Here is a 12,353-nt window from a genome sequence, read left to right on the forward strand (position 1 = left end):
AAATCCAGTAGAAAAGCATGAACTAGTAACACGACTAGTTGAATGCTCCTAAAAGAAAAAAAAAACAAATAAAAAACAATAAAATTAAAAATTAAAATAAAATAAATCAAATAAATATTTTTGCCAAGCTCCGTAGTTTAAGTAGACTGAAATTTTCAAGAAAGATGTATATGTTTCCAAAGATTCCATAAACAACACAGTGAGTTTTAATAATTTGGTGCATTTATATAGAATTCAGTTAATGTTTGCTGTCATCTGTGTGCAGGCCCGGCATCAAGGAGTCATTTGAGTAGCCAATCATCATGCCCAACTAAACCCACTTTTTAATATATATTTCTGTAATGAAAAGAGGCAAAAAAGAGTTTAAACTGCACTTCACATGCACTGTTGCCATACTTATCAATACTTTGGCTTTGGATTTGGATACAATGTATGTTGCAGGAACATTTTCAGGCAGATTTTCTGATTCTCTCTTGAATGTGTGAAGAAAAATGCAAACCCAATTCCAAAAAAGTTGGCACTGTAGGTTAAATGCAAATAAAAACAGAAAGCTGTGTTTCATAAATCCATTTTGACCTTATTTGGTCTACTACTATGTCTGTATAAGCAGTATAAAGATGAGGTAATAAATGTTTTATCTTTTCAACTTAATTGTTTTTTGTAAACATACATTCATTCTAAAACCAATGCCTACAACATTCCAAAAAAGCTGGAATCTAAGAAAGAAAGTCCTTTATGAGCAAGAAATCTAAGAAAGGCAAAGTGCTTTAAGCGCAAGGATGGGTCGAGGCTCACCACTTTGCCAAAAAATGCATCAGCGAAATAGTCCAGCTGTTTAAAAACAACATTCCTCAACAAGCCAATAAAGATTTTTAGCTATTTCACTCAATATATTGCGTAATATTCTTGTCAAAAGATATTATCCAGAAAAAACACAGCAGAATGCCTATGAGCTTTGACCCCTCAGAATGCACTGCATTAAAAACCGGTATGCTTCTGTGATGGATATCACCACAAGCGCTCAAGAGTACTTTGACAATTTTTGTCAATAAAAACAGTTTGTTCCTGCGTCCACAAATGCAATGGACTAAAAACAGTAGTAGCAGCTATGTTTCATATGTTTGACCATTTTTATGTTCAAAAATGTCATACATTTGTTTTTTTTTCTGAACAGTAACATTGACATTGTCAGTGATATAACTCCACATTGTTCGAAATGCGCAGATAGATCTCCATTTCATGAAGAAGATCCCTCCAGGGGCAGAGGCCTCAAATATCCTTGTTGGTGAACTGGAGTTCCTAGAGAAGCCGGTTGTGGCCTTTGTGCGTCTCTCCCCTGCTGTGCTCCTCAACGGTCTGGCTGAAGTTCCCATCACCACAAGGTGAGAGGCAGGAGGACTGTACAACATTTAAAACAAAACTCTTGAGAACACTTACCGATTGGTGAAGTAAAGAACAAATTCTAGGCATTAGAAATATCTGACTCACACCATCCTGCACAATTTTTCTAACTGCTTCCTTCATATCTAGAAATGTTCTTCAGGAAGACTTACAAAACTGAATGTAGCTAAAGTGTTTGAGAAATTCATGATGTACAAGAAACAAGCATTCTTCAGCTATTTTACAGTATAATGTCTGTATTCTCCAGGTTTCTGTTTATACTGCTGGGGCCTCTGGGGAAAGGGCCACAGTATCATGAGATTGGGCGCTCCATTGCTACGCTCATGACAGACGAGGTCAGCATCATCCCACGCTCTCTTGTCCTGAAGAACCCCAGTTTGCCTCATCTATATCCACATCTGTTTATTGTTTCTAACTGTATGTCTGCTTACTCTCTTCTTCTTAGGTGTTCCATGATGTGGCATATAAGGCAAAAGACCGCAGTGACCTGGTTGCTGGCATTGATGAGTTTTTGGATCAAGTGACAGTGCTGCCACCAGGAGAATGGGACCCCACCATCAGAATAGAACCGCCCAAAAACGTGCCCTCTCAGGTGCAGCACTCACACTCTGCCCTCTCAAGCAAAAAGTTGATTTTCCATTATACAGGCCCTTTAAGTTAGCTGTTGTTATCCATGCAAGTCTCTCCTGATATAGACAGATATGGTTAGCAGGCAGTAGAGTGATGAATTATAAGGCTGTATTAGTTTGAGAGTGTTGAATGGTGATTGAGGTTAATGAAATTGCTGTATGATGTAATTCTTCAGGAGAAGAGGAAAATTCCTCCCTTGCCTAATGGAGTGACTGATCTAGGAGAGGCAGAGGCACATGGAGGCCATGGAGGACCTGAATTACAGCGCACAGGAAAGTGAGTATGTGTGTGTATTTGAGCATGGGAAAGTTAGGCTCTGCCTGAGAGATTCTCAGTTTTTCTTGTCTTCCTTCGTCATCTCTTTTGTTTGTTTTCTCTTCTCCTCTGCACTAAATCTAGTCAGTCTTACTGAGGGTAGACAGCCCCTTTACACAGGGGATCACACTGTGGCCTGCATTTGTATTCATCAGAACATACACAGACACTTCTATAAATCTTTTTTCTTTCAGTTGACCTGTTTACAATGAAAAGCTCTCATTAATTCAGTCCTTTAGACTTCATTCAAAGAGACTGGTAGTAAACGGTTCTTATTTAGGTGTTTTCAGTTTTCAAGGTTAAACATGCATTATTTTACAGATTCTAAAATAGCAATGGATTTGGCTGATTTCATTTCCCCATTATGTTACATCTTACAACTAATGTATGTGTTAACAAGGCTGTTGAACACTGAATGTTCTCTTGGTAAACATCTTCTAATGCATGAGTAGTTAACAGATGGATGTCAGATGCAGTGGTGGTGGTATGATCGGGTGGTATAAATAAGCTAAAACTACAAATAAAAATGATCGGGCAAAATTTGTGAAATATTTGAAATTCTGTTTTTGATATTGACCAATCAAAATTACAGTTGAACTATGAGCTGTTTTCTAAGCTTTTTGACCTTGAGACAAAAGCTTGTCAAAGAAAACAAAATCCTCTTCTAGAACCATCACCACCGCGTATGGACTGGATTATTCAAAGCATGAAACTATGCACATCATAAAACGTTACAGAAATACAATAACCATAAACAGTTACTAAGAAAGTGGCTCATTATCTGAACACATAAATGCCTGAATAACAGAGAGCAGTCACAAGCAAGTTATGCTGGACATTATTGCTCAAAGTAAGTTTAGATTTTTCATTGTTCTGTTGAGAGTTCTGAGGTTTGTTCCTGTTTTTTCCTTTTCCAAGTTTAAAAAAACCCAGACGGCTCCTAGTTACAGTTAAGTTGCCACTTTGTTGTAGCCACCATCTTTGGCCAGAATAACTGGACTAATGTCTTGTGCAAGGTTGTGAACCAGCTCCTCACAAGTTTTCCCTTATTATTACAAAGTCAGGCTTATCTGTGATTCTTCTGCTTGGTCAGTAAGAATTCTTGAACCTCCATTCTTCACGGCAGCATTGCCTTCTGTCTTTGATAAATGGCACTTTGCAATAATTTTCTCACATTTGTAACTATCAAAATGTGTTATCCTCGACATTTACAGCTTTTTAAAAGTAAAACAATAAAAACAAAGTCATCTTGCTGTGAGATGAAGTACTGATGTTTTGGTGTGGTTGCCAGGTTTTTTGGAGGCTTTTTTTTGGATATAAAGCGCAAGGCTCCACACTACCTGTCTGACTACACCGATGCCATCAGCCTGCAGTGTCTGGCATCCTTCCTCTTCTTGTACTGCGCCTGCATGTCTCCCGTCATCACTTTTGGAGGCCTGTTAGGAGAAGCCACCGAGGGTCGCATAGTGAGAACATGATTTATATGCTATAATCTAAGCACACAAACATACACACATACACTTAAACAGACACAAACTGTAATGCACTTTCTGTATACTCTGCTGTAATGTCACCCATGACCTCTGTCTCTGTGATTTTCCCAGAGCGCAATAGAGTCTCTGTTCGGTGCCTCTATGACTGGGATAGCGTACTCTCTGTTTGCTGGACAGCCTCTCACTATACTGGGCAGCACCGGGCCTGTCCTGGTCTTTGAGAAGATCCTTTTCAAATTCTGCAAGTGAGTTTTGTCATTGTTTAACCCTGTTCTTAACTAATGTCTCATTGTGGATGCATCAGCATGTGAAACTGGAATTTATAGTTTAATATTTCTAAGCAATTAAAGGTGCAACTTATGTGTTTCTTCAGGGAATATGGCCTGTCCTACCTCTCCTTGCGTGTGTGTATTGGGCTGTGGACAGCTTTCTTCTGTCTGCTGCTGGTTGCCACAGATGCTAGCTCACTAGTGTGTTACATCACGCGGTTCACGGAGGAAGCCTTTGCCGCACTCATCTGCATCATCTTTATCTATGAGGCTTTGGAGAAGCTGGTGCATCTGGGAGAGATATACCCTTTTAACATGCACAGTGACCTCAACAAGCTCACACAGTACTCGTGAGTACACACAGAAGACATATTTTTGCTCCGTCAAATTTGTCAATGCCATCTTCACATCTAGTTTTTTAATATTTATAAGACGGTGGCATGATTTACTTCACTGTGATCTAAACTGATGGTGTGCATTTTCCCCTCAGCTGTGTGTGCACAGAGCCAAAAGAACCTAGTAACGCCACTTTGCGTTATTGGCAGGAGAAGAACATTACCAGCTCTGAAGTCGACTGGTTAGGCCTGGATGTCAAGGTGAGGAGAGGGCAAAAACATGGTAGTGGGCGGAAGCTTGGTCAGCTTACTGATGACTCACAACATGTATTTTGCCTTAATGCTTTTTGGTGTACGATGCTGAGTGCAATGTCCAGGGCAAACTGAAAATAGACAAATTTGAAAGGTTTGTGGACTGGCCAATAAAACCAAACTGTAAAATTTTTTAAAAGGGTAGACTGTAACGGCTATTTAAGTCACTTCAGCAACTTTCTTTTCACCAATAGTCAACTGTCATTAATCAGCGATTAATTGTTAACCGACAAGCCTAAAATGAAGCACTGAAGTCTGATTGACTGAGCCGCGTTCGAAGCCATTGTAAAATACTTGTTATACACATGCTTATGAGTGCACACTGCGCACTGAACTAAAAACGTTGACAAAATTATTTGAATATTTAATGATGGGCTACTGAAAGTTCTGTATTCTAAAGTTCTAAAGTTCTATTTACCAGTCATTAATAGCCCAAGTTCAAAAGAATGCAAGTCCACCACATCCTTCTCTGCAATTTTGCACACCCATGTATGCATCACACTTTCTCTAGGAAAACGTGAATGAAAAGTTGTCTGTCTTATTTTATGTAGATGTTCGCTTTCAATGTGGTACTTTATTGTTGTGCTGTCATCTTCTTGAAAAGTGGTCCTAAACACCATTTTTAGGTGCACACGTCATTTTTTTATAGGCCTATGTAGTAAGACCATTTCCCATGCGTACAGTCCAAAAACTTCCCTCAACTTGAATGTGGAACCCAAGTGGCAATACAAGCTTTGATCTATTCCATCCACGTTTATGTATGTGGTTGTAATGAAAGCAGATCAGTTAGTACCAGATTATTTCAGGTGTGTATGCTTCTTTACCTTTGATTGATCATCAGTCTTACAGTCAAGTCCAGTCTAGAGAGAGAATACTCAGCTGCTGGCACCTCCCAGAGGAAGAGGTGCTAAAGCTTTCACTGGATTTAGTAATCACTGAATTACAGAGAGAGATCGAGGAGAGAGAGAGAGAGAGAGAGCGATAAAGTGTAAATAGAGAGAGGGATGGAGGAACAGAAAGTGTTACACTGCATCCCCCCTCATTACTCTGCTACGGACATGTGTTTCCCGCTGGCTGAGAGCAGAAACTCAGAGCTTAAAAGTGTAAATCCTCTCCTGGTTCACTCTGGTTCATTCTCACTCCTGCTGCCTCATATTTTAGCTGCTGCACACACACACACTGCAGTAACACAGGAACTAATCCAACAAATCCCTATCCCTCCCCCTTTATTTCAGCACACTATTGTCATGATTTCATGTCTCTGTAGACAGGCACTCTTTTACTAAAATTAGTAAAGGATGTTTTTAACAGCAGTATGGTGTGGATCCTTTTTGCAGGGTTGTGTGCAGCACAGGGGAGAATTTCAGGGCAGTGCTTGTGGCCATCATGGCCCTTACATCCCTGATGTGCTCTTTTGGTCTGTCATCCTCTTCTTCTCCACTGTTGCCATGTCCTCCTTCCTTAAGGAGTTCAAGACCAGCCGCTACTTCCCCACAAAGGCAAGTGAGCATTTGTGAGCATTTTTTGCAAAATACAGTGTCCAAGTGAGCATGTTTGTGCTTTCTCACTTGCGCATGTCTGTCTGAGTCAGGCCGTGTCCTTCCACAGGTACGGCAAATCATCAGTGACTTTGCAGTCTTCATCACCATCGTCTCTATGGTGGGAATCGACTATGCTCTGGGAGTTCCTTCTCCCAAACTGCAAGTCCCCAATGAGTTTAAAGTGAGTTTACATCACACCAAAGTTGAACATGGCTGCAGTGTTTTCTGTACTGTGTTTTTCCATAACATGGTGCAGTGGGCCAGGGCCCACTGACTCGCCCAAAATGACAGCTCAAATGTACTTTAAATATTAAAGTCATATAAATAAATAAAGCAAAATCACAAATAAAAATGAACTTGTTTTATATTCATCTAGAATTCAGTTTTTGAAACTGACCAATCAAACCAGTTTTAACCAAAAGCCACAGCTATGAATGTGCTTGCTAAGCTTTTCAACGTCTGACTAGAACTAAAGTATGCAATAGGACAAAAACCTCTTCTAAGACCATATGCATTTAAAGCATATAAACATGACTTATTCAAAGCAGAAGGTTACCAAGTGGACCATATAATGTTGTGTAAATACAATAACTAGAAACAAGAGTTATCCACCTCTGAACATGGCTCCTTAAATACGAAAGCATTTTTGCAAAAATGTAAATGACGTTGGACATTTCACATCATAGATATAGTTAAGTTACTATTTACTATTTTGACCTCCTTATACTCCGCAGCCAACTAGAGATGATCGTGGCTGGATCGTCAGCCCTCTGGGACCAAACCCATGGTGGACAATAATCATCACCTTCATCCCAGCACTCCTCTGCACTATCCTTATCTTCATGGATCAGCAGATCACTGCTGTCATCATCAACAGGAAGGAACACAAATTAAAGGTAATTAAAGGTTAGTCTCATTCTTAGGATCCTAACTGCCTAACACGTCCTTAGTATGTTTACCCTCTGTGCATTTGTATATCCATAGAAAGGCTGTGGGTACCATCTGGATCTGTTTGTGGTGGGCGTGATGCTGGGGGTGTGCTCAGTAATGGGCCTGCCTTGGTTTGTAGCTGCCACAGTTTTGTCCATCTCACACGTGAACAGCCTGAAGCTGGAGTCAGAGTGCTCAGCCCCAGGAGAGCAGCCCAAGTTCCTAGGCATCAGGGAGCAGCGCTTTACTGGTCTTATGATCTTCGTCCTCATGGGCTGCTCTGTCTTCATGACCTCAGTTCTAAAGGTCAGTGATCTAAAATGTGAGATAGACATCTTTTTTTTTCACAAAAGGAATTTAGTGTGGTTCACTGAATTTGTTTTGTCTCTAGTTTATTCCAATGCCTGTGTTGTATGGAGTTTTCTTGTACATGGGAGCGTCCTCTCTCAGGGGGATACAAGTAAGTATTACTAGTACACGCACAGAACACGTCTTTGTTTTGTTGTTCAATACAGCCTTAAACATCAACAACCATAACTGAATAACCCCAAAACACATGCCATCAAAATAGCTAGAATTAATGTAGTCAGTTTTTAGTAGTCAGTAGTCAGAGTTTTATGACATGATATAACATATAACGTTTCCTGTTGTGCACAGTTCTTTGACCGTCTGAAATTGTTTGGGATGCCAGCAAAACACCAGCCTGACTTTATCTACCTGAGGCATGTTCCTCTGAGGAAGGTCCATCTTTTTACCATCATTCAGCTCAGCTGCCTGATCCTTCTTTGGGTCATCAAAACCTCCAGAGCTGCCATTGTTTTCCCCATGATGGTAAAGCAAGCTACTATTTATGTGTTGAGAGAGAAAGAAAGAGAGAAGAACAGGAGAGAAGTGAACTCTGATTTTAATGTAATAATTTTGCATGCACTACTGTGATGTCTGTGTAGGTGTTAGCTCTGGTGTTCATCCGTAAGCTCCTGGACTTCATCTTCACTAAGAGGGAGCTCAGCTGGCTTGATGACCTCATGCCTGAGAGCAAGAAGAAGAAACTAGAAGATGCACAACAAGAGGTACTGTGTCCTTTCTTTCCATCCACACTAAGATTGGCTGCACCCTTATAGCCTTGTCCAGTCACAGTAGAAAATGTTTAAACAGACTTAGTTTAAACAGATCCTCATGTTCATTCTGTTGTGTAAGTACCTAAAGTAGGCACGAAGGCAGGGATTGGGAGGAGGGAGTTATGATGAATATGTACAAGCTGGCATTCAGTTACTCAAATGTATGGTTTATATTAAGCATGTTCATTTTTATGATTTTACCAAACCAACACTAATCTCTTACTGAGGGTTTTGAATGACACTGTATGAGTGCAACACACCAAATCCAGCTTGGTGCTTACATAATTATACACTCAATCATCACATAATTTAGCCAGCTTGACAATATTACTGTTACAGTAGGCCTGTTGCAAACATGGCATTTTAAAAACTACCAGAAGCAAAATGAAAATATTTGTTACTGTGACTAGAAATAAGCAAAAAAGCTGTCTAAAGAATTTACCAGTCCTGACTTCACATCCAAGGTTGAAACTGATAAATCAAGTGATTGTCTGTTCCTTCTTAGGAGAATCAGAGTGTGATGGTGGAAGATGAGGGGATTGTGCAGGTGCCACTTGAAGGACATTACAAGTAAGCAAAAGGAACACTTTCTGGCAAGGTCTGGGGAATGGCCTTTCTGGCTTAAAACCATTTTTATGCTAGTTTCTTTGGACTAGACTTTACAAGGGAGCTCTAGAAAGTGTCTTCTGGAGTACATGTCTTTAGATGTTTTGAGACTTGAAACTGGCTCTGGTTGTACATTTCCTTGTTCCTAAAAAAGGTGGAGCAGTCCTTTAATCAGTATGCACTGCATTTTTCTGCTGTTTTAGAGATGACCCCTCAACAGTCAACATTTCAGATGAAATGACCAAGACTTCTTTTGGAAATGTCTGGAAAAGCCTCAACACAGACGATGGCAAAAAAGATCAAAGCGCAAAAAGGTTTGAATTGAGAATTCATTTTACTGTGTAATAGCAGGTTAGCAGTAAACAATCGGATTTCTTCAGTGCTGTAATCTAGGTCACAAAAACACTCTGGCACATGGTAGTGCTATTTTATCTATGTTCATATCCACTTGTCAGAAAATGATTATTTTAAGTTATCTTTGCCTTAACCTCAATATTGGAATGTATGAATAAGATTCTGAAATAGTAGTTGTGCTTTCTTGTACATCATTTTATGCTAATTTAGAACCACATTTTCCATTCAAATGAAGTCTTGCATTTTCAGTCTCTGTGCTGCTTATGTGTGAGTGTGAGAGCTAATCTGGAGCTTTATTCCCCATAAAGTCCTCTGAGCTTCCTTACTCACTCCTTGCTCAAACTTTATAAGCAGTTTCCCCAAGTATCTCTGGCATATCTTGACTGAACTTCTCATCCCATGTTACCCATTAGCTCCCTTTCCTAACCTCTCAGCAGCCGACTCTCCTAAGGTAAGGCTTGCCCCAAACTTTGTTTTTGCCCATGTATTCCTGGTCACTTTTATCAGCATCTTTTTTAATCACAATTTAGACTTTTTGTTATTTTTTCAGTTAATAAACTACTCCATACAGCTGTCCAACCCATCCAGAAGTGTGACACTGTGCTGCATTTATTCCTTTCCACCCTGCTGCGGCTGGCTGTGATTTATGTGTGGGTGTGCGTGTGTGTGTGTGTGTCTGTGTGTGTGTGGGTGTGCGTGTGTGTCTGTGTGTGTGTGGGTGTGGGTGTGGGTGTGTGTGCATGTCAAAAGTGTGTTGAGAATGTTACATGCAAAGCATGGAGAGGAAGGTGCATGAGTTTAGAGTCTAAGGTGAAGCATAAACTGTCACTCACTGCATTCATTTACTCTTAAAGGTTAACTTACCCTCCAGTCTTAGTTTATATCTCTATTATATAAAAAATACACAATGTTTTGGCTATTGCTACTCCGGGAGCAACAGAGACAAACACCAGTGTTAATTTCAGTATTGACACTGACTGACAGTTTGGTTCAGGGTCCTTGTCTACAAACACAACACTGGGGGTAGTACCTGATCAGCACTGTTCTGTTCACCAAATACAAGAAAATCCCAGACTGCATTAGCAGGGCTAAACCACAAGAGGCCAAAAACAGACAAGCTAGATGCTCAGCCAGAATATTCACATTCCAGACTTTGAATCCAGTTTCCAGTCCAGTAGGCAGCTGCCCCAGCATGAATGTAAATTTAATCTTAAGTTAGGGTGTAAAATTTAGCCTAAACCATACTGTGAGAGTAGACAGTTTAAAACTAGGTAAGGACTGGTACTACTGGCTATTGGATTTTATAATCACAAGTAGTCTGAACTGTTGATGTAACTGTTTGATACATGATACCTGACCAGAACATCAAATGACATGTTCTGCACTTAAAGCCTAAAATGTTTATACTTTTCATGTAAAAATGAATGAAAATTTGGGGTAAGTTAATCATTAAGTTCATACAGGGTAACAGGGAGCATCTTTTCATGACAATTTTGTTTGTATGTTTATTTGATGCTTGTGTATTTGAAAACGATTTTGCCTTTTTGTTTCCAACTCTCTGACACATTCCAGTTCTCCAGTGGAAGACATCAGAAGACCTGAGAAACCTGAGGAGTTCAAGGACAGGGACCTGGATAGGGAAACGAGCTTGTGACGTTTCAATAGCGTCATTTTGCTTTTTGAACACAACATAAAAGTATTGTGCCACAGTATAGCACCACTCTGTGTTTCACTGTATGTCACTTATGTTTGTGTGTGCCAGTCTGTGCTCAGGCACTTGCGTAACATTACATCTTTTATATGTACGTGTGTTCAGAGTGTTTGGAAACGTATGTATGCCAAGGAGAGGAGTGTGAGTTATCTTTATCCATTTTGATGATCCGATCCTGTGTCACCTTTAGGAATTTTACATTTTTGAAGTTACTTTTGTTTTAAAATAGTTGTATTTTGTATGTTTTGTATTTTTGGACAGTAGATTACTATCCTTTTCAAAATCCTTGTCTTACAGCATGAAAGATACGAATTGATCTATAACAGTATTTAAAGAATTTTCATTAAAACCTCATTAACACTTAGGATAAGCATTGTAACTAAATGTATTATTATTATTATTACAGTTGAAATCAAAGTTTTAAAAAAGGCTAAATCTAATATTCATTAAAAAATTATTTTCTGAGACGAAATACGTCGATATCAAGTAATTACAGTTCATGTTAATAACTGTGTAACGTCTGTCTTTGTGAATATGTTGAAAAATGAAACCAAGAATTTCGTTTACCACATTTTTTTAAAGGTATGTTGACCGATTTCTTTGTAATACCTTCCACAATAATGGTGACCAATATTTTTAAAAGTACTTTTATGAAATACTACTGTATGTTGTATTTTGTGATTTTTCTTGTTTTTTTAGATTAATGGTCTAAAATACTAAACATAATACTTTACACGTTTTGAACACCACGTAGGAGCTGATGCTGCATTAACATGCAAATACTGAGTAAACCTATATTTTGTTTAAACACTGCTAACTAGCACAATATTTAGTTATATATCTGCATTTTGCTCTTTTCACACTGGTTTAGTTTTCTGTAAAGCCATCATGTTGACGCTAAGAGGAACTTTCATGTCCTGACCAAACTGATTACATAACTGTGCAGGCAAGAGTCATACAGACGAGATGCAATAATCCTTTTCATAAGAGGGGCATTATATCATGTGTTAACTAGAGACAAATGACTATCATCTGTACATGCAAGTATGTATTTTGTTCACATGTAATATGTAATATATAAGAAAGTGTCTATTTAGTGTATAGATAGAACTAAAGTAGGGTGGGAGAGAGTGAATGTGTTGATGTCAATACTACTATAATGTCACTTGCCATTTTCCTTTGTTTTGCCATTTTTTTTTAAAGTTTTGTTTAAATATTGTCACTCACTTATGAAAAGAATCTGTGCAAATTGGAGTTAACTGTAATTAGTTAAATTACTACAAATTCAGCCTCATGTATTTATTCATTAAAGATGTATATGTATCGTTACAACTGTGG

At 39.0% G+C, this 12,353-nt stretch overlaps 1 protein-coding gene across 2 annotated transcripts in view; it reads left to right on the forward strand.

The window, feature by feature from the left end:
* The window catches only part of slc4a10a (solute carrier family 4 member 10a), a 43,416-nt gene extending 31,072 nt beyond the window's left edge, over window positions 1–12,344 (forward strand). The window contains exons 9-27 of one of the 2 annotated variants that reach the window (XM_036586404.1): window positions 1,225–1,382; window positions 1,649–1,736; window positions 1,847–1,993; window positions 2,207–2,307; window positions 3,638–3,812; window positions 3,951–4,084; window positions 4,213–4,458; window positions 4,599–4,704; window positions 6,093–6,254; window positions 6,364–6,477; window positions 7,031–7,192; window positions 7,281–7,532; window positions 7,618–7,686; window positions 7,884–8,057; window positions 8,174–8,296; window positions 8,850–8,914; window positions 9,154–9,264; window positions 9,718–9,755; window positions 10,877–12,344. In XM_036586404.1, the coding sequence (XP_036442297.1) occupies window positions 1,225–1,382; window positions 1,649–1,736; window positions 1,847–1,993; window positions 2,207–2,307; window positions 3,638–3,812; window positions 3,951–4,084; window positions 4,213–4,458; window positions 4,599–4,704; window positions 6,093–6,254; window positions 6,364–6,477; window positions 7,031–7,192; window positions 7,281–7,532; window positions 7,618–7,686; window positions 7,884–8,057; window positions 8,174–8,296; window positions 8,850–8,914; window positions 9,154–9,264; window positions 9,718–9,730 (2,400 nt within the window). In that variant the 3' untranslated portion in view covers window positions 9,731–9,755; window positions 10,877–12,344. The remainder of the gene's footprint in view (window positions 1–1,224; window positions 1,383–1,648; window positions 1,737–1,846; window positions 1,994–2,206; window positions 2,308–3,637; window positions 3,813–3,950; window positions 4,085–4,212; window positions 4,459–4,598; window positions 4,705–6,092; window positions 6,255–6,363; window positions 6,478–7,030; window positions 7,193–7,280; window positions 7,533–7,617; window positions 7,687–7,883; window positions 8,058–8,173; window positions 8,297–8,849; window positions 8,915–9,153; window positions 9,265–9,717; window positions 9,756–10,876) is intronic. The other variant, XM_036586403.1, reaches the window with a different exon arrangement.
* The last annotated feature ends 9 nt before the right edge of the window (window positions 12,345–12,353 follow it).

This window comes from Colossoma macropomum, unplaced genomic scaffold (genome assembly GCF_904425465.1).
Source record: "Colossoma macropomum unplaced genomic scaffold, Colossoma_macropomum, whole genome shotgun sequence".
Taxonomy (NCBI): Eukaryota; Metazoa; Chordata; class Actinopteri; order Characiformes; family Serrasalmidae; genus Colossoma; species Colossoma macropomum.